Here is a 21,274-nt window from a genome sequence, read left to right on the forward strand (position 1 = left end):
CTAGTCTGAGAAAGACTAGAGGCAAAAGCCAGTGGAATACAGACGCAGAGGAACTGTGAAGTTTGGGTGTGGAGGAGTACAGAGGACGGGTGTTGTAGGAGAAAGTTCTGTGTGTATGAAGTACCTTCATGTTGAGTTCTTGTAGAGACAGGAGTGTAGGAGGGAAGTTACTGCAAGGATTTTAAAGGGAGAAGGTCTATGTCTAAATACAGAAAGCTCATCTAAAGAACACTGACTTTGAAATACTTAGGTTGTGGGGCTATTTGTCACTTGACTCTTTACCAAGGAGGAAATGCAACTTTTGGAGATCCAACAGCTTTTCATTACAAAGGAGAGGGAATGTTCCTTGAAAATGTTAACAATTTAGAGTAATTCCGCCTTTGACATATTTAAATTACTGTGATCTTGGGCAAGTCTCTTAACCTCCTAAGTATCTCAGTTCTGGGAAAGAAATAATCAAGTACATAATAAACAGTAAAAATCCCATGTGCAGATTGGTTTTTATTATTGGTAATGATTACGTGTTAAACAGAGTACTCCAGAACAGGAAAGTGAATCAAAGGAGGCCTGAAAATATATTGAGAAAATCCATTTGTTATTGCTTACTGACAAATTCTGAAGAGCTTTTGTGGTCTCCTACAGTTAAACTTAGATTTTTATTTTCAGCTTCTTTACTTGGAGCTGAGTTATAAGAATGTGTCCTCTCCAAAAGGGGTGAGGCAGTGAATGACTCAGACTGAATCAGGCTGGCTAAGCCGTTCCCTTACCAAGGGATCTCGTATTATTTATGTTACTTTGCCATTGAGAGAGAATTTTTAAGGATCAGGTAGAATCACCTAATGCTCACTTTAAACGGAAATAAAAGTAATTCTGCATCAATCTTTAAGGAAAATGTATAGGAGAAACAATGGCACTACTCTAGCTGAAATAGTGCTTTCCCGTACAATTTTCCCATCCTGTGTTAGAGGGAGAAAGGAGATGATTAACTCAACTTTCTAGGTGAGGAAGGAGATGGTCAGAAGGATGTGCTCAAGGTCATGTAGTGACTAAGTGGCAGAGCAGTCCTCTGTGTCTTTAGATACAGTGATCTTTTCATGACATGCTTCTGCCTCTCAGGAAATATATGCTTCTTTCTGCCCGGGGCACTGAGAGTTGGTACTGGCAAGGGTGACTTCTCCACAAAGGCACACATAGGACTGACAGGCCAATTCTGAGCCTGGATTGGGACTGCAGCTTGAATGATTACTTTTCCAGACTTTTCATGTAAGCTGTGGCTCAAAGAACCTAATGTTTTATATAGTCTGCCCAATTTCTTCAACAAATTTGGAAGGATCTTTGGACTATGAACAGAAAGACAGTTTTTCCAGTGAATGGTCTATGCAAGACTGTCAGTGGAACAATGACCCATGAAGCTAAGGTAAACACGTGGGCCATGGTCAAGGGACAGGGGCCACTTAAGGACCAGGAGATGGGGGGCACCTGGGTGGTTCGGAGGGTTGAGCCTCTGCCTTGGGCTCAGGTCATGATCTCAGTGTCCTGGGATCGAGCCCCGCATCGGGTTCTCTGCTCGGCGGGGAGCCTGCTTCCCCCTCTCTCTCTGCCTGCCTCTCTGCCTACTTGTTATCTCTCTCTCTCTGTTAAATAAATAAAATCCTAAAAAAAAAAAAAAAAAAAAAAGAACCAGGAGATGGCACACAGATCAGGTTCTTTGTGTATTTTTTCTTGGTCTTAAAAAAGCTTTTGGTCATTAAGCATCTTATTAATATATTGTGTCTCTTTATCATTTTTTTCTCTTTTCTTCTCAAAATGCTGTACTTTAATTCATTTTGTGTGTATGTGGACTCTTGTACCTTGTTTCTTTATTGAGGTCTGGGACCTTCAGAGCCTCCAGTTTCTCTTCATTTTTCTATATGTTGCTGCCTCCATTTAATGTCACATCATAGGCACTACATATGGAACCTTCTCCTCTTTGCTCGCTCATCCCAGTTCTTAGAAACAGCCTCCCGCACCCCAGAGGCAAGGTTCATCCACAACCTCCCCACAGCCCATTTTGAGTAAGGCATCCTTGTGGAAGACAAACTCATCAGGGAAAGTGGCCCCTCTGCCCTGACTCCCTCAGTGAAAGCACTGTGCAGGTCCTTCCAGGTACCTGTGTGTGTGTGTGTGTGTGTGTGTGTACGTGCATGTGCACACATGCACACATGTAAAACTTAAAGGGTGACCAAGCCTGGCAAGGCTGTCAGTTTGAACAGGTGATTCTTTCTCTTAAATGTTAAAACAAAGATTTATACTGATTACAGCAAATTATTCAGAAATCTTTTCATGTTTTCTCATTCCTTTATTATAAGAGTAATATATTTTCATTGTAAAAAAAAAAAAATCAACTAGCACCAAAGGATGTGCAAATCCCCTTCTCCCTCCCTGCCTCCTCCACTCCCAGTCCACCCACCCCAGAGGTCAATAGTCTTGATCGTTTACTGTCTGCAGCCAGACATTCCTTTTTACATACATAAAAACAGAATCATATCTTTATTACTGTTCTGCAACTTTGTTTTCATTTGAACAATTTCTCTTAAAGATGTTTTTTCAACAACAAAATCAGATCCACTTAATTATTTTAAACTTCCTGGTTTTCCCTTTTGTATGGATGTAACAGGACTTGTAGATTTAAGCTGTCCCCTCTGGGTAGACAATATTTTCAGTGTTTTTGCTGTTGCAAATAATGCTTTTGTGCATATTGGACTTAAATATTTGTGTATTTTGAATGCATGCGTATGTAGGATATTTTTCTGGCAATAGAACTCTTCCTGCATTTTATTAGTCTTTGAGCACTTCCTTCAATCTTCCCTACTCTTAGTCTGAGCTGTGGCCACAACAGCTCTACGTGTGGCTTGCTTCTGGGCTGTAAACTATTATAAGCAGCTCTTTACCCTTGTTAAGTTAAAGCTACCTGTAGAGCAATTTCTAAAAGGCTGATTGTTCAGACCGTGCCCTGGAACTACTGACTCAAAGTTTCGACAAAGGAAACCAGGGCTTTCACATGCTCTAATACCAGAGGTGATTCTCATGTTGAGTCAGAGTTGAAGACCATTGCATTGGTTCCAAATTTTGCCATGATTATGGCCACCTCTTCTGTCTGACTCAGTAGTTCAGTCTCTGGGATGTCACTCTTTTCTTTCATAATTTTCTTCATGAATCATTCCAGTTTTGTTTTTTAATGTTCATTTTCCCGGTTGTTAATTGCATTCTTATCTTCAGTTATATTTTCCATTTCTTTTTGCTTGAAAATTATTTTTACCCTATAAACGATATTCAGTGTAACCCCTCCATGTTTACTACACTGACAAGCTGGTCGAAGTTCTCGGTGACCAGGCATTGGACAATATCTAGTCACCATGAAAAACCCCTATCTTTACCTTATTACGCAGTCTTTCCTACATAATGGCCGGCAATGAGGCACCATGATAATGAGCTTATGCTCTAGACTCAGGCCAGTTTTTAGCCCCAGTTCTGCCACCTACTAGCTGTGTGACCTTGCACAAATTCCTCAACTTTTATGTGCCTTGAGTTGCCCCACATGTAGAGTGGGGAATATTAATAAAGCCTACCTTAAAGGATTTTTTAAAGCAATATGTAGTTTGTTTCATGTAGGACAACTTAAGAGTAATTGAAACATAGCAAGTACTCATTAGATGTAATTATTGTTATTACCCAACTCTCCTCCCCAGAAAAGATTGTGAGACAGATTCCTGAGGGGCTTCTCTCTGTTTGGGTACAGGTTTTTGTTTTCTTTGATTTTTTTATCTGGTTATACATTGCCACCTGCTTTCCATCTTACAGAATTTTGTTGATATCTATCATCCGTTGGCATTTCTATTCATACTCCCTTTGGTCTTGAGTGTTTTACCATCATTAACTAGAGTTTCCAGAAGTAGAAGACATACACATGTTCAGTTGGCCAGGTTTAACTTGAAGTCTTCATTCTTTCTTAGTCACAATTTAAACATAGACATAAATACTTGACAAGATCCAAATTATTTCTCCCAACCCACCATATCATATTTATCTCATTGTTTAAAAACATTAAAATCAAAAAAGTCATTTCTCAGCAGTTCCTAGTCATGAGCTATGTGCAACAACCTCAGAATTATGAACTTCACAATGAATTAGACCCCATGGACAGCCAGCCTTGGTTGATTTCTTTTCATCTTTTAAAGATTTCTCCTTTAGGGGCTCCTGGGTGGCTCAGATAGTTAATTGTCTGCCTCTGGCTCAGGTCATGATCTCCAGGCCTAGAACCAAGCCCCACTTCAGACTCCCTTCTCAACAGGGAGTCTGCTTCTCCGTCTCCTTCTGCCTCTCCCCCCTGCTCATCTCTCTCTCAATCTCTCTAATGAATAAATAAAGAAAAAAACTAAAGACTTCTCTTTTAAAATTATTTTTCACATTATCCTTTCTCTAAATGCATGCCTTAGGCATTGAATGGCTTTTAATTCTCTATTCTTCTTACCTCATTCACTTTGAACATAACAGCATTTCTGATTATATAAAAGTAGGGTTGCCTTTTGTGGTAGATGGCTTCTAAGATAGCCCCAATGACTCCTGCTTCCTGGTATTCACAGCCTATGCAGTTTCATCTCCTTGACTAACCTGTTCCTAATCAATAAAAAACATCAATATAAAATGAAAGAATGTCACTTCCATGATGAGGTTATAAAAGACTATTACTTCTATCTTGCAAACAGACTCTCTCTTGCTAGCTTCAGGGAAGCAAGTTACTATGCTGGAGAGGTCCACAGGTCCAGGAACTGGGTGAGGCCTCCACTAACAGCCAGCTCAGGGCTCCACTTCTGTCAGTCCCCAAGGAACCAAATCCTGTCAACAACCATGTGAGCTTAGAAGTGTATCCTTTCCCAGCGAGCCTTCAGATGAGACCCCAGCCCTGATAAATACTATCATTGTAGTTTTGTGAGAGACTGTGAGATCTACAATGCTTAGATTGCTAACCCATAGATTTTGTGAGATAATAGATACATATTTTTTAAGCTGTTAAATTTGTATAATTTGTTATATATCAATAGATAATGAATACACCAGGCTTTTCCTGCCTTTACCCCTCATACTAACAGCTCCCCTACTGCTTTAAAGACATAGTTTGCCTTGTGTTTCTTTCACCTTCCCTCTATACCCCATTCTCAACTCCACAGTATTTAGAAGCTTTTTTTCTGTCAGTATTTGAAGGTACATGTACTAGAGGACTAAACAGATTCCTGACCCAAATGGGACAAATATCCAAATTAATTTTCATGTTAATAACAAACTGACATTTGCTATTTATCTGTGGTTTGTTAACTGATTCTATAAATACTATAGGATTTGGCATTGTCTTCATTAAACTGTTAAGGAAACTGAATTCCACAGAATGTAAGGGATTTGTAAGTTGTATGTCTAGATAGTGGTAGAGCCCGACTGGCATTTATGGCAACTAACTCCAAATTTCTTTTTTATCCATTGTACTAGGCTGCAGAATCTCTTCCACCTGATTGGTAGGCAATTCATACATTTGTACTATTTTACAAATGAAAATTTTCATCTTTTTTTTAAAATTTTTTTTATCTTATTAGATCTCTTCTCCTTCCTCATATATATTCTCCTTAAGCTAGTTAATTCATTCCATGTGTGTGTTTATTTTCATTTTGCTCTAAACCAGGTATATCCCTGTACCAGCAATCACAGCAAAAATTTCTAAGATACATGTTACATATATTTTATATTCAGAATGAAATGAAATCCCCCAGTGTCTAATGGCATTTCATTACTACTCCATTTACCAACTCTTGTATTATTCTTTGTTCATTATTTTTTTAATTGAATCCGTAAATCACAGATCATATTTAGATCATATTTAGAACCCATTTGTTCCTGAAACTGTTCATTCTCAAGAGATATATTTTTACCTCTCTAACAACTTAGTGGCTCACAGATAAATTATACTTTTCTTATTGTCAACTTTTAGGAGAGGACCCAGAAGGCTTAACTTTGTGTTCACAATTATCTGCATGGACTAAACTAAAAGATTCAGTTATCCTATGTTGTCTTACCATTTATTACACTCCTGGAAGAGATATTAGAATAGTTTTTTACTAAAATTAATGTTTTTTTCCTAATTATAGAAAAATTTTAAAATACTAAGAAGTGTATGCATACTTAATGCTAAACCCAGAAATCACTGGAAATACTGTTAGGTTCACAAGATATATATATATTGACATATATACCCACATATACGTATATATAATTTCCTCAAAACCAACCCTTGCATAATAAAAATTTGCAAATAAGATTTTGAACTGAACCCTAAAGAGAGTTCATGACCATTTCCAAAAATATACATTTTTTCATGGTAACAATACAAAACCAAAAATATCTTAACAGTAATACTTCATTCATAATCTCAGCACCCTGCTCATTGGTGTGTTTTTCTCAGAGGACAATGTAGTTCACTCCTAAGGGCATCAGGATTAAAAATAGGAAGCAGAAACATAGCTTTAGATTTTCTGTTTCCTTGTTTTTGCCTTTTTGATAATTTATAGAAAACATAATTTTGAAATAGACTTTTTTTAGATTTTATTTATTTATTTATTAGAGAGAGAGAGAGCACACACAAGCAGGCAGAGTGGCAGGCAGAGGCAGAGAGAAGCAGGCTCTCTACTGAGCAAGGAGACTGATGTGGGACTCGATCCCAGGACCCTGGAATCATGACCTGAGCCGAAGGCAGAGGCTTAACCCACTGAGCCACCTAGGCTTCCCAAGATGGACCTCTTAATAGGAATAAACAATACAGTACATTTCCCCCCTTGGCATTTATAAGTGGCCCCTTCGTGATCTGCTTTCTGGAACAAATTAAGGGTGTTAAATTAAGAGTAATAAGCAGGGATTAGGTATGCTATCATTTATGTATGTGTATGTGTGTATTCATATATATATTCATATATACAAATAAATTTTAAACATAACAATACCACACTGTATACTCTCTCTATATTTTACATGCTGCTTGGTTTTTCACCTAACATAAATCACAAGAACTTTACCACGTTCATGAATGTTCTTGAGAGCATGACTGTTAGGATGGTACAATCTTCTATCGAAGTCATGTAGCATAACTTACTCTTAACCAAAAAATTATTCCTTCTGAACACATAAGCTGAGGTTGTAAACGTTTTAGATGAACATAGTCATTTGTTTCTATGTATATTCCGTTTGTTGTGATGGGGTATTTCTATAAAGCACCTTTTCTTGTGGAGAGATAGGAAAACAGAGCAGGAAGTCTCTCTGTACTCTCCAGCAGCATCCTGGCTCTTCCCCCCACCTACTGTGCTTTGCCTTAGGCAGCTGAGTATCACATTTCTGAATGCCACATCCTGGGAATTCTAATCCCCGAATGGATGGAGGAGAGGGGAGCTGATCGGGAAAAGTGCTCACGGACAAGAAGGCTGCAGGACTGGCTGAGGCAGAAATCGTCCCTGCACAATGAGGACATGACCCAAGATTTTTCATTGTGCTTGTTTCATCTAGGAAAAGCCTGTGGGTCTCAGAACGAAATTCTGACAAGGAAGGAATGAAAATCTCTCCCTGTTATCTTTGGGCTTTCAGATCTTATTCTGGTTCAGAGAATGAGGCATGTGATGTTTTATTTAAAAGGTGCTTGTTAATTCGATACCATCTACCAGGCAGTAAGTAGAATCACCAGTGAGAACTGGGGATCTTGTCATCTTTGCCTTTTGTTTTTAGAGCTGTGACTTTTATTTTTTTATTTTTTATTATTTTTTTAAAAGATTTTATTTATTTGCCAGAGAGAGAGAGAGAGCAAGCGAGTACACACAAGCAGAGCAGCAGGCAGAGGCAGCGAGAGAAGCAGGTTCCCTGCCAAGCAAGGAGCCCGATGCGGGACTCAATCCCATGACCCCGGGATCATGACCTGAGCCGAAGGCAGCGGCTTAACCCACTGAGCCACCCATGTGTCCCTAGAGCTGTGACTTAAAAAAAAATTTTTTTTTTAATCTTTTGGGGGGTATTATATTGGGGATTTTAGAGGAGCTGTGTCAGGCAGAACTCATCTGCTATCATGGTAACCCCAAAATATTACTTATGTATTATAAATGAGTAAAAATCATATACATATTTTATATTTTAGTCTATCAATTTATCCCTGTTTTGTTGCTTTGAATAATAGGAGCCAAGTACAAAGTATTACGTTCTAGACCATTGTGTTGTGTAAAGACATAATCACAATCTTAGCCTCTTTCATTTTTGTGATAATTGCATGGGCATAAAGTGATATTAAATAATTTTTACTTTTTTTGTCATTTGAATCTAACTTTAGAAAATTAAACATTTATAGGACATACGTCTTCATCCTAAATACTTCTTGTGTACAGAGTCATATATCTTCCCAAATATAGAAAAAATAATTTTAGAACACTCAAGGAACTTCCAAACTCCTTATTTTATCAAGCAAATCCTGTATAAAAGTCCTTTAATATACCTAGACCCACCTACATGATTTATTTCCAGCGTCCTACTTCAAAAGATAGCAAGCCTGGCTGGATTAAGTAATAGGTTTTAATATGAGATATTTCCGAGCGTTCCGTTTGTAGACTGTCCTTCAGACAAGTTCCCAGCTTTGTTCCTCCCCTGCTTAGTAAGGACTGTTGGGAGCACGGCAAGCTGGAGAAGGTTAAGTGGCCCTGGAGAATATTTAAGTAGCAAGACTCTTCCGTGGATGAAGCAGAAAGAAATTGTAGACATGGCAGAGAGAGTCCTTAAAGCTTTACAAGTCCTTCACATCCTTATCAAAGGACAACTTCATCAACACAAGTCTTGTCCCTGGCATCTGTCCCTGGGCTCTCATCACCCAGTAATCTTTTTTGTAAATAAAATCGTCCCCGCACGCCCACTAGCACAGATGCTAAGACATCGTGCACCTTACTCATCTGTACAAGTGGTTTCATTCACGACTAGTTTCACTGAACTGAAGCAAATAACACTTGACGAGTCCGTTAAGAAAGTAGAACTGCTGTGTCCCATGCTGTTAGGAAACTGTTGCTCAGATCCTTAAAATATTGGGCCTAAAGCCAGACCTTCCTTCACCATTTTTCCTCTCAGAGTTCTAGGAAGAGCACTGGCCTGCGCTAGCTTCTGACCATTTTACCCTTCCAGCATTTGTCTTCTGAAAGCGCGGGGCCCAGTGTCTACTGAGCCAACACACAGAGGTTCATGTTCTATCTCTGGTGTTATGTCTATATTTGCAAAAAGAAAGTTATTCTATTTAAAAATGTTCTTCTATTTTGTGCATATTTGGAAAGCCTAATATTCTTTTCTCTTGTGGTTCTCTTTTCTTCCCCATTAGCTGTGTTCTGTATTCAAAGTGTAGAGGCAATCAAGCTGACTTCAAAACTAGCTTAAAAAAAAAATGTATTTGATGAAATGGGTGTAAAATCTGTGCAGATTTGTTTGTAACAAGGGGAATGCTTGGAAGGCCATTTTCAAAACAGCAGTGCTTTTTATAAAAGCACAATGCCTAGAGTATCCCACCACTAAGAACAGCTGACTGAACTTTGTAAGCATCTGAAAAAACGTCCAGTGTTGAACAATCAAGTCCTTAAAATACACAGAAGGTCTCTCTCGCTCTGACCCTCCCCTCCTAAACCTACTTAGACCATACACTGTGCTCACGCACAGTGCGCACTCTTGGGTCCTTAGGGTTCTCAGTAACCGAAGTGTGCACTTCTTTCTGTCCTGCTTCTCACATGCTAAACACCTTCATGCCTGTCACTAGCCTCTGGTATTGGAAAGAGAATAGGGAAAGCTTTGTCCTAAAATACATACTTTGAAAATACACCTCGGGCAGTTATTCTAGTTGAGGAAATTTTTCTGGGTTCAGGTTGAAAACCATAATCTTCTGTAACCAGTGGCAAATTAGGTAGCTCCATTAAAGTTCAGTCTCTTTATCTCTAAAGTGGGAATAATAAAGTATACTGGACAAAAATGTGCAGAAGATATCTGTCACAGTGATCAGTGGCAGGGGGACACAGGCAGCTGTTGTAAATGCTACATAAAATGGCAACTAGTTGTGTTATCGTCATCGTTCATAAATTCCTTGGCCCAGTGGCTTAGGTTTTCTCCATTTCTTCCTTTATAAAGGTTTGTTATAAAACTTGTTATTCACTTGGAATTTGGGAAGGGATATTTACAATAATTTGTTAAGCTATAGCTTTATACACATTATATTTAGTAAGGAAAGGTGAAATATTGAGATTTTAAAAATATTTAAACTTCTCATCTTCCCCCCTTTTCTCATTATTATTGTATATTGTATATACAATATTCAATTGTATATATTGCATGTATTATTGTATATTGTATTATTATATACAATTATTGTATAATTATTGTAATTATTATATTAACTACTAAAAGGCTAGATCTAGGTTAGATGTTGTATGGACAACTTATACTCAATATATCAAAAAGTAAACTTACATCTTTTCTTCCTTCCTTCCCCTCTCCTTCCTTCCTTTCCTCTATTTAATCTCTTCCTTGGTGACCTCTGATTATTGGTTACCTACTGTTGCCACGTCCTAGGGAATGGGTATGCAATCCCGAATAAGATAGTTACAATCCGGGCGCCTGGGTGGCTCAGTGGGTTGAGCCGCTGCCTTCGGCTCAGGTCATGATCTCAGGGTCCTGGGATCGAGTCCCGCATCTGGCTCTCTGCTCGGCGGGGAGCCTGCTTCCCTCTCTCTCTCTGCCTGCCTCTCTGCCTGCGTCTCTGTCTACTGTGATCTCTCTCTGTCAAATAAATAAATAAAATCTTAAAAATAAATAAATAAATAAAATATAGGATTTCTTTTCAAGAAGAATTTAAAAAAAAAAAGATAGTTACGATCCCTATCACTCATGATCATTAATCATGCAATTTACAAACTAGCTAGTAGACACATTTAACAAATGAATTACAGATGGCTCTATCAAAATACAGTCAGTAAGTGTCAAAAAGGAAAGCTCAGAATTCAATACAAGGAAATCGTGTGCAGATAAGACGGAAACCTGACTCAGTCTCGGGAATGCCAGCTCTGAGCAGAGACGTGAAGGATGAAGCTGGCCGGGGCGGTTTCTTAGCAGAGCTGGCACCGTTAGACCCAGACCGATGCATCATCTTTTTTTTAGCTGTTTCTTTCTAAACACAATCATCCTTCCAGTCACCCAGGCTTAAAAATCTTCACATTATTTTTGACACTTTCTTCACTTTTGCCTCAACAAATAACCAGCTGCCCAATTTTCTTGACTCAGCATGTTCTTTCCTCTGTTCTCATGAATGCCTGCTTCCCGTTCTCACTGCAGTAGTTCCAGCCTTCTTTACCGTGCTCCGACAGCTGTATTTTTTTCTGTCATTCAGCACATATTCAGGAGCTCTTGCTGTGTGCCCAGGGAATCAGTTAGTTAGGGCCAGTAGTGTAGAATTGTACACAATAAGCATGGTCATTTGCCAGGCCTGCAAATGTAACCCGTGGCTAAGGATCCTGGGCCGTGATCAAGTAGGGGCGGCATGCGAAGCCACAGGGAAGGCTTCCCCTTCCTAGAGGAAGAGAGATTTAGACTGAAGCCCGAAAGGGGAATGGGAGTAAGCCAGGTACAGGTGAGACAGTTGGGTTGTGTAAGGAACAGCTAGTCAGGAGGAACAGCATATGCAAGGTCAGAAGGTTTGGGTAGGTGGAAAGTACTGATGTAGTAGAAGTAAGCTGGCATCTTATCATCCTGAATAATTTAGGTTTGGGGGGGCCTGGGTAGCTCAGTTGGTTAAGCATCTGACTCTTGATTTTGGTTCAGGTTGTGATCTCCAGGCCATGAGATCGAACCCCAAGTTGGGTTCTGCACTAAGTGTAGAGTCAGCTTGGGATTCTCTGTCTCCCTACTCCCTGTTCCTCCCCCTGTGCACACACCTGGGTGCTCTCTCTCTCCATCTCTCTCAAATAAACTAAGTAAAATCTTCTCACAAAAATGCCAATGTAGGCTTTTTCATGAGAGCCCTGGGAGCCACTGAAAAGTTCTACACAGGAGAGTTAAGGAAGCAGAAGCATTTGGGGACTAGAGTAAGGAGGATGCTGAAATAAGATATAAGAAAAGGGAAAGTTTGGTGAGAAAGGTGATGAATTTGTTTTGTTTTGATGTCTCCCAGCTGGACTTCTCCCCTTCAATATCTTCCCCTTCCATAGCATCCAGTCGTCTTGTGTGATGCTGCCAGATTAACTCCATGGGACACACTTCTGATCTCAGTTTATAGAAGTTTAATGACAGGTCTTGATACGGAATAAAATCTGAATCCCTCACCCTTTTATTTAAAACTTACAATGAATGAGCTGGTCCCATCTCTGTTTTAAATCTTGGTTTTTAGTACTCCCCTTTATGTCTTTCTGTCCCAAATTGTATACTCCACACTCCTGAAGCTTTCCCACAATGAGGCCTTTGTCTTGGGTTCCCTCCCTCTTTTCTGTCTGCTTACATACTTAAACCCTCTCCTCCTCCAGGTCCTTACTCAGAGGTGAACCCTCCTACGATAACTTCACCTGTTTCCACTGAGAGTAATTCCTCTTTTCTCCGAATCCTCAATATGATTCAATTCACAGTGTAATAGCATTCATCACCTCCCCCACGTGGTAGAACTATTGAGAGAAGCAAGACACGAACTCTGGAGCTCAGCTGCCTGGATTCAGATCTCGCCCTGACATTTCCCCAGCTATGTGATGCTGAGCACATCTCCCAAATTCTCTGTGCATCAGTCCTCCTTTGTAAAATAAACATTCCTACTGTAGAAGTATGGTGGGGATTAAAGAAGTAAATACTGTAAAAAAAAAAAAAGCTTAATTTTGTGTCTAATAATAGTGCTATGTAAATATTTGGTATGATCATGCCATTATTTTTATCATGTACACAGAGCATTCCCTCTTCTAAACTGTAACTTGAGGACCTAATCCACATCTGATTAATTACAGTGGCCTCTAAATCGCAGACTAAATAGTGAATGAATGAATTAGAATCACAGTGATTGCCAGTGATTGCTGTTGTCCCAGCTACTCGGGAGGTTGAGGTGGGAGGATCACTTGAGGCCAGGAGTTCTGGGCTGTAGTGCCCTATGCCGATCGGGTGTCCTCACTAAGTTCGGCCGTCAACATGGTGACCTTCAGGGAGCGGAAGACCACCAGGTTACCTAAGGAAGGGTGAAAGGGCCCAGGTCGGAAACAGAATGGAAACTGAGCAGGTCAGAATCACAATAATTAGTGAATCCTAATCAGAATTTTCACATAGATTATTTTGAAGACAACATTTTCCTTGTTAAATTAGCTAAATTAGATAATTTACCAAATGTTTAATATATTTAAATTTTCTGTGTACCAAGCACACAGAATATATGGAGAAGTATACCCTCTTTGGTTTTACGTTGATTCAGGGGAATACCCATGCAGTTAACAGTATAATGTAAAGTAAAAAAAAAAAAAAGTGTATGGTCAAAAGTGACTATAGGAATTCAAAGGGAGTAGCTGGAACAATCAGAAAAGAATTCACATCAGTGAGAATGATAACTTCTAGAACAAAGTACACATAACTCAGCTCTCCTAATATATTAGCCAAAATTCATTGAATGCCCAATGTACCAGGTGCTATGTTTACCACATTCAAACTCCAAAACAAACCTATCTGGAAGTGCTAGTGTTGTGTTCATTGTAAAAATGGGAGAACTGAGGCAGAGCAAGGCAATGTCAAGTAATTTGTCAAAGTCACCCTAGTAAAGAACAGAGTCAGGATTAGAACCCAGGGAGACTGGATGCAGAGCCTGGATTCTCCCATTACCACAGTCCAAACTTAGGAGTTTTCCTTCAGGATTCGCTGAACTGTTTCTAATAATGTATTTTATTAAGTTCACTGGAATTTCTTTATCTATTATGTTTCAGCTTATACCTCACCCACTGATCTTGAAAAAAATTGACTATTATTTTTTCATTATTTCTCACTTATTCAGTCTTTCATTTACAGCAACAAGCCCTCAGATTCTTCATCTGTGAAATAGAAGTTTGAAGCTATAACAGTAGTTCCTGAACAATCCAAGAGCAATTCTTTCCTCCAGACACGCAGATTTCTGTATTATATTCCTCACTTTTGCTTATTCATGCCCCTAATCAGTGTTCGGTGTGCCACGGGAAACTTTATAATAAGTCACAGGGTTTTGTAGATTCCAGGAATCCACTGTCCTGGGCTAACCTCTAAATAATCTCTAAAGACATTTCTAGTGGAAATATTTGAGATTTTGCATATTCTAGAATTTAGGTCCCTCTCTCACTAGTTTCTAATTTATCATTTATCTTTGCCATAAGATGGAGCACATACCCCCAGCCTTAATCCACCAAGTTTTCCTCATTTGTTTTTTTTCCCATCTTCCTTCAGCTCAGATTCCTTGCTAAACAATGCAGCAGCTTGTTTTGCAGAATTTGTAATTACTGCCAGACCCTTGTGTAAAGAACTCTTTCTAGAATTTATGAGCTAAAACCTAGAACACACATTTACAGAGTTTGAACTTGTTTTGTGAAAATAGCAAATAAAAGAAATGTTTTTATATCATTTTTTGGATGACTCCAAGCACTTTTCCTGGTAAACTGAATTTTAAAATCCCATCTTGATCTGCATCTTCAGCATAGATCTACTGAATTAAAAAATTAAGGACAGATACTACCTAGACACAAAGCAACATGATCTCCTGGACACACCTATTTTTACCTTCCTCTGATTTCTTCTTAATACCAGCCTTTTTCCCACTCCTTGAGAATTTGATTCTAATGATATTGGAAGTACCTAGTTTAATATCTTTCTACAGTAGGCCAATTTGAGAAATACCATCAGAGAGCTGCCGGTGATGTTGTTCCTGGCACTGTTGGAGACTGGGGCTCCATTTGTGTGTTACCAGCAAGAAGATGTCGGCACCCAGCCCATGTCACCCAGCTGTGCTTTATGTTGCCCAAATTTTATCTTTGTGAGTGCGTATGTTTTTCTGTTATGCTGACCTTATTTTCAGCAAAATCAGTCCAGGCCTGCCACTCCAGCATAAGAGCGTAAGTCTACATTCTTCAACATTTATTCTTTAGATTTCTTTTTTTTTTTAAGATTTTATTTATTTATTTGTCAGAGAGAGAGAGCACAGGCAGACAGAGTGGCAGAGGGAGAAGCAGGCTCCCTGCAGAGCAAGGAGCCCGATGTGGGACTCGATCCCAGGACGCTGGGATCATGACCCGAGCCAAAGGCAGCTGCTCAACCAACTGAGCCGCCCAGGCATCCCTATTCTTTAGATTTCTTAAGCAGGGCCAAACCAATACCCATTCTATGAGGGTTTGTTTAAAACCAGCGGTAGCATCTGAAGGGTACTGCATACAGTGCCTTGCCCATGCCTTTAGACTGGCCCCATCCCCCGCCCAGAACTGATCACTTGTTGCTTTGCATTCCACTGAACCCGCCAGGTGTTCCCCATAGCACCTGTGCAACTTTAATGCAATTCTTCATTTACAGGTCTTGCTTCTCTTTCTTAGTGGCCTTTGTATCTAAAGCATCTAGTATAGTATCTGGCTCATGGTAAATGTTTATTTAACATTTGCTCAGTGAGAACTCTGGAGTGAGGAGAGAAGAGTTAGTGAGGCTCTTGAGACAGGTGCAGACAGGTACTGAGGGTGAACTGACTGGGGAGTAGGTTACAGGACAATCCTCTCAGGGCTGGTTCCGACAGTGGAGACTAATGCTGGAAGCAGGGAGGTGGAGTATGACAATGGACGACAGCCTGGCCGGCCCATCTGGGGAAATAAAGAGAGTTAAGTTTGTGCCAAAGGCTGAGAGACAATTGGTAGAAACTCCTGAAAGCCAGAATTTAAAAACTCATTTGAAAGCAATAAGGAGACTGTAGTCTTTTGATTTGGACAATGAATAATCAAAATAATATTTTAAAGTTTTATTGAAAAGGATGTGTGCTTATGTCAAAATCCATATGTGAAATATTGATTTTAGTCTGTGGGTCATCAGTTGATCTTGAAGGTCTCTTTCTTTCTGTTCTCATCCCACAGGTTGTTATTTTGTACTTTGAGCCAAGCACATTTCGCTGTATTCTCCTCAGATGGGTCCGTCTTCTCGGTTTTGCTACTGTTTATGGAACTGTCACTCTCAAGCTTCACAGGTATATTGTATTCCACTAGTTTTCATTCCCGTGGGGAGAACAAAGTGTCTGGCTTGGCATATAATTGCAAGCTGGGTCAACCACTTAAATGGTTTCATTTAGACAAAAAGACAATACATATTTTTTTTCATTTTCAAGGCAATATCATTAGGATTCTCTAGGAAAATCTTTCATACAACTGAATTTGAACAACAAATTTCAATAAAATTGTGCCATTGGGTATGGAAAATTTCATTCTGAATAAAAAACAATTTAGAATGAAGGCAAGAGAGTATTTACTAGCTAAGAACAGTAAAGAATACAAAGACAATACAGCTAAAAATCCAGGTCGAGTGCTCCCAAAGAATCCTTATATAGTAGAATTCACCAGTCTGCTGACTTGACAGAGACTACTATTATTCATCTATAAATTACATGCTCCAGAGTAATCCTGCTGATATTAAATGGGTGAAGTTAAAAAAATAGTGTTCTCGATTTCCTCCTTAAGCAATGTGCTCTAGTGATTATCAAGCTTGTAAACTAGGCAATGGGGTAAATCTTCTTATACATTCAAAACCACCTACTTTTCTTAATGTATATGATGAGTATGAAGAAGAAAGAGGCATATAGTATATTACCTATCCACAAAGGGCTTTCCCTTGCCTCCTCTTTCCAAGATCTCTCAATGCAGTGGTGCCAAAGACCACTGGAGACAGAATGTAATTTCTCCCTCAAGATAAAACATCAACTCTATAGAGGAAACCCTTTATGCTGATTAGCTTTACAGTTTTTTTTTTAACTCTAATAATGAAATATATGGCATATAATATAATGGCATAGTAAACCATTCATATTTCCATGCTAATGTGATGGGGCGTGTTTCTCTATAAAAGTATTTTAATATGGCTTAGACAACAGTTTATCTTAGAATCATTATATGTATTATATTTGTCTTTAAATATTCTCCTTTCAGTATTTCCTTAAATGTGATCATTTTACTATCTACTACACAAGAATCTTAATTTCTTTTTTGTGTTTATGTTTGGTTTTGTTTGTTTTGTTGCATTGGTACTTACTTACTGGGAATGCTCCAGAGTATCTTGTTGGAATAAACATAAATATCCTTAACTCTCAAGATTCTTTTCTTATGTATGTCCCGTAGTACAAAGAACATGGGACTGGATGTCAGGAGATCCAGCTTAAATCTCATTTCAGCCTCTAACTCTAGGAAATCATAGGCTTCTATTTCTTATAAAAGGAAAAGATTAGACCAATCTCTGGTGTTCTTTCTGACATTCATTTTATTCTTTCCACATCACGGAACACTTTGCTATTATGTCCTTGTAGTCTTCAAGGATCTTCCGGTTTCCATTTATTATATGATAGCTATTTTTAACTGATGCTCACCGGAGGAAATGAGTAATCATTGGCAAGCTGTAATAGACAATAAGCCTTCTAGAAATCCTAAGAGAATGGGTGACCTCCTGAGATTTAAAAATGATCCTTCTCCCTATGAGTCTAGCACTTAGCATCTCTTGGGTCCTCTATTATATAATACAGTTTGTTTATTTCATTATCTTTTTCATTTTTACCTAATTTACTTTCTCTTTGAAGTGAGGGTCTTACCATTGAATCCCCAGATCTTAGCACAATGACTAATACATGAGAGATATTTAGTACTTATGAGTTGATGATTGAATGAATAAAAACGTCAGATGCAGACTTAGAAGCTGCTTCCAACAATTCTCTCCACACATAATGCATTCACAGCTCCCTGACTCACTGGATGTCCCCAGGTGTCTAGAATTCTGTGGTCTGCAACAGGCTATTTGGTGGGATACAAACATAATATTAAATAGCACTGAATCATGTAATGAGAAAATTACTTTCATTCAGATACTCTTTCCATCTTTCTGATTATTTCCAATAAAAAAAAATTAGCGGGGCACTAGTAGGTCTCTAACACCTGCCAAATACTTGCTAATCTCCCTTTTCAACAACGAGCAGATCAAGCTTCAGGCTCAGAGCTTTCCATTCCAATGCTCCCTTGATATAATTTACTGACCATCTCACTGTATTTCTATAGTTACTTTCTATTTCTGCATTACCATTTTTTCATGTAAAGTAGGAATATAAAGTTTCCTTTAAAATATTTTCAGTAGAAATTGATTTAGAGAATATGTAGCTGGTACGCAGACTTAGGCAGAAATCAAGACTGTGGTATGCAAATGATTAGAATTTGAGAAACTAGATTAGTCCATCATTCTTTTTTTTTTTTTTTTTTTTTTTTATAAACCTATATTTTTATCCCCAGGGGTACAGGTCTGTGAATCACCAGGTTTACACACTTCACAGCACTCACCAAAGCACATCATTCTTTTCTTTATTTCAAAGTCTGGTCAAACTATTTTCTATTTGTCTTTAGAGGTCATCGTAGTGAAGAGTTACCACTGAAGGTTTAAGTCAAGTAGAAACTGTTTCTATCTTAATGAGCTGGATTATTCTTAACCTGTCTGAACCATATGGTTTTATATTATATTCTGGGTTTTTCATATCACTTAAATTTTACCAATTCCAACATTGTTTAAGTCTGTAAAACTGAACAATTAACAACCCAGAAGAATGTGAATAACCCAATGGAAGACTGACTGAACCAGTTTCATATTTCCCATTCTTAGTTGTACACCGTGCCTATATTTATATATTTAGGTATTTGTTAAGTGAATGAGTGGGTGGATGGTTATAGTGAAGGCAGCTGCCGTGGTGTCTTTGCTTGGTATCTTAGATTCAAGCATTTTGTGGACTTCTAAGATTTGGTAGTAACATGAGAAAGAGGAAAGACCTAAAAGGGCACTGACTGGGGTGGCTCAGTTGGTTAAGTGTCTGCCTTCTGCTCAGATGATGATCTCAGGGTCCTGAGATCAAGCCCAGTGCTGGGCTCCTTGCTCAGTGTGCCCTTCCCTCCCCCTCTCCCTTTGCTGCCCCTCCCACTGAGCTTGCATGCTCTTGCTTACTGTCTCTCTCTCTCTCTCAAATAAGTAAATTAAAAAAAAATCTCTAAAAAAATTTAAAAAGAGCAAAAGTGTAAATCCTAACAAATCCAAATTCAAATTTCAGTTCTGCCATTAACTATTTATATAGCCAAGAAGAAGTTATTTTAACATCTGAAAATCAGTTTTCTTGCCTCATCTGTAAAGTTACAAAGGCTAAACTTGACTGAAATGTGTGTAAATATATCAAGGGGGATGGGGCTACTATGGCTGAATTAAGCAGTAAGAAAATTCATCAGAAAAAATATGGAGAGTGGTGATACAACATGGGGGGTTGAGGGGGTAGGAGAAGAATCAATGAAACAAGATGGGATTGGGAGGGAGACAAACCATAAGTGACTCTTAATCTCACAAAACAAACTGAGGGTTGCTGGGGGGAGGGGGGTTGGGAGAGGAGGTTGGGGTTATGGACATTGGAGAGGGTGTGTGCTATGGTGAGTGCTGTGAAGAGTGTAAACCTGGTGATTCACAGACCTGTACCCCTGGGGATAAAAATATATTATATGTTTATAAAAAATTAAAAATTTTTAAAAAAAGAAAGAAAAAATATGGAGAAAGGTACGGAACTAGGCTTTAGAGAACCTGACCCAAGATAGATAGAGGGATCAAGATAGCATGGTAAATGCCATATATCAATTTCATAGAAACTTCATTTTTTATTTCAAGATTTTTTTTCAAAAAGTAAATCCTGCCTCTCTAGGCAGAAAATTCTGAGGAAATTATCAGTACAGATATATAAAGTGACTGTTAAAGTCCCTTGAGAATAGTTCAGGCAAGAAAGAACTAGGTTTTTGTTTTATTTCAGTCACTTCCCTCAAGGCTTAGTAAAATTATGGAACACTTCTTTCTCCATCTCCTGGTTTCTCACTGATTGATGGTAGTGTTTACAGAAATCCAGTAGCCCTGAAAACTTGGAGCAAATATGAAAAAGGAACAGGATCTCACGCTGTCACTGAAATGATACTATTAGCCTGGGAGGGAACTTCAAGGTTTCATTTGCTTTTACCAAATATTCCACTTTTTAATGTAGTGGTCTCTCCCTGTGTTTGAGAATTATACATCAGAGACTACCATGCCCATCCAAAGGAAAATTGCAAGAGTCTTTTGTGTTCTCACAGTGCAATATAGGGTAACAATTTGGGGGCAGGGCAAGAGTGATTTGCTTCTTCATGGAGGAGTCTTTTATCACTGACATTTAGAGTCACTGTTACACGATGGTGAGAAAAAGCAGACCAACTTTCAGTTGTCTTTATTATTGCCCTAAGTTCTCTACAGGCAAATGTGTCCCTTTGTTACCTACGTCCTAGTGCAAGCCAGTCCCAATGCCCCACCTCCCTGGAAGGCCATTCGTGCAGTGCAATTTATTTCAACCTGAAACTGTTTATTCCTTTTTGGAGAAAGAAGGAAGAATGGTATAGATCTTAATACGGATCAAAGAGAAAATAGAGCTGAAGCAGGAAAAATGAAGGAGCTTCATTTATAAGGAGGAGTTCCCTTCAGTAACTCTACAGATGTTTGACTTGGGACATGAATGATACAGGACACATCTCAAAGAACATCTAGTTCTTTGTGTGCTTGTGTGGGGGCCTAGAATACTTGCTAAGTTAGGTTTGTTTGTTTTAAGAAAATTGTTAAGGCAATATCTCTAGGTTTAGAAAAGCCAAATACATTTCCAGGAGGCAAAATGAGGAAATGTTTTAGATGAAAGGAGGTGGAGAGATTAAGAAACTTAATGCTAAAAGAACATTTTCCTATTCCCTATAATATGGTTTCTGAAAGCAAATTGTCTTTTGCCTTTTTCCAAGGCTAATCAAGGAAAAAAACAAAACAAAAGACTTTTTTTGTACCATATTTAAAATGAATATTTAAGCAAGCTGTGAAAAAGCCTTCTTCTGGCTTTGGACTAGGGATTTCCATTTCATACATTATTCAGTACTCCTTGCTCTAGATACAACAAAATACGTAACAGTTTTCT

General features: G+C 38.7%; 1 protein-coding gene across 2 annotated transcripts in view; it reads left to right on the forward strand.

Moving 5' to 3' along the window:
- The window catches only part of GPR158 (G protein-coupled receptor 158), a 383,515-nt gene that overhangs the window by 303,777 nt on the left and 58,464 nt on the right, over window positions 1-21,274 (forward strand). For both annotated transcript variants that reach the window (XM_082740868.1, XM_082740867.1), the window contains one exon: window positions 16,161-16,270. In XM_082740868.1, the coding sequence (XP_082596994.1) occupies window positions 16,161-16,270 (110 nt within the window). The remainder of the gene's footprint in view (window positions 1-16,160; window positions 16,271-21,274) is intronic.

The sequence above is a fragment of the Mustela nivalis genome, assembly GCF_964662115.1.
Source record: "Mustela nivalis genome assembly, chromosome: 7".
Taxonomy (NCBI): domain Eukaryota; kingdom Metazoa; phylum Chordata; class Mammalia; order Carnivora; family Mustelidae; genus Mustela; species Mustela nivalis.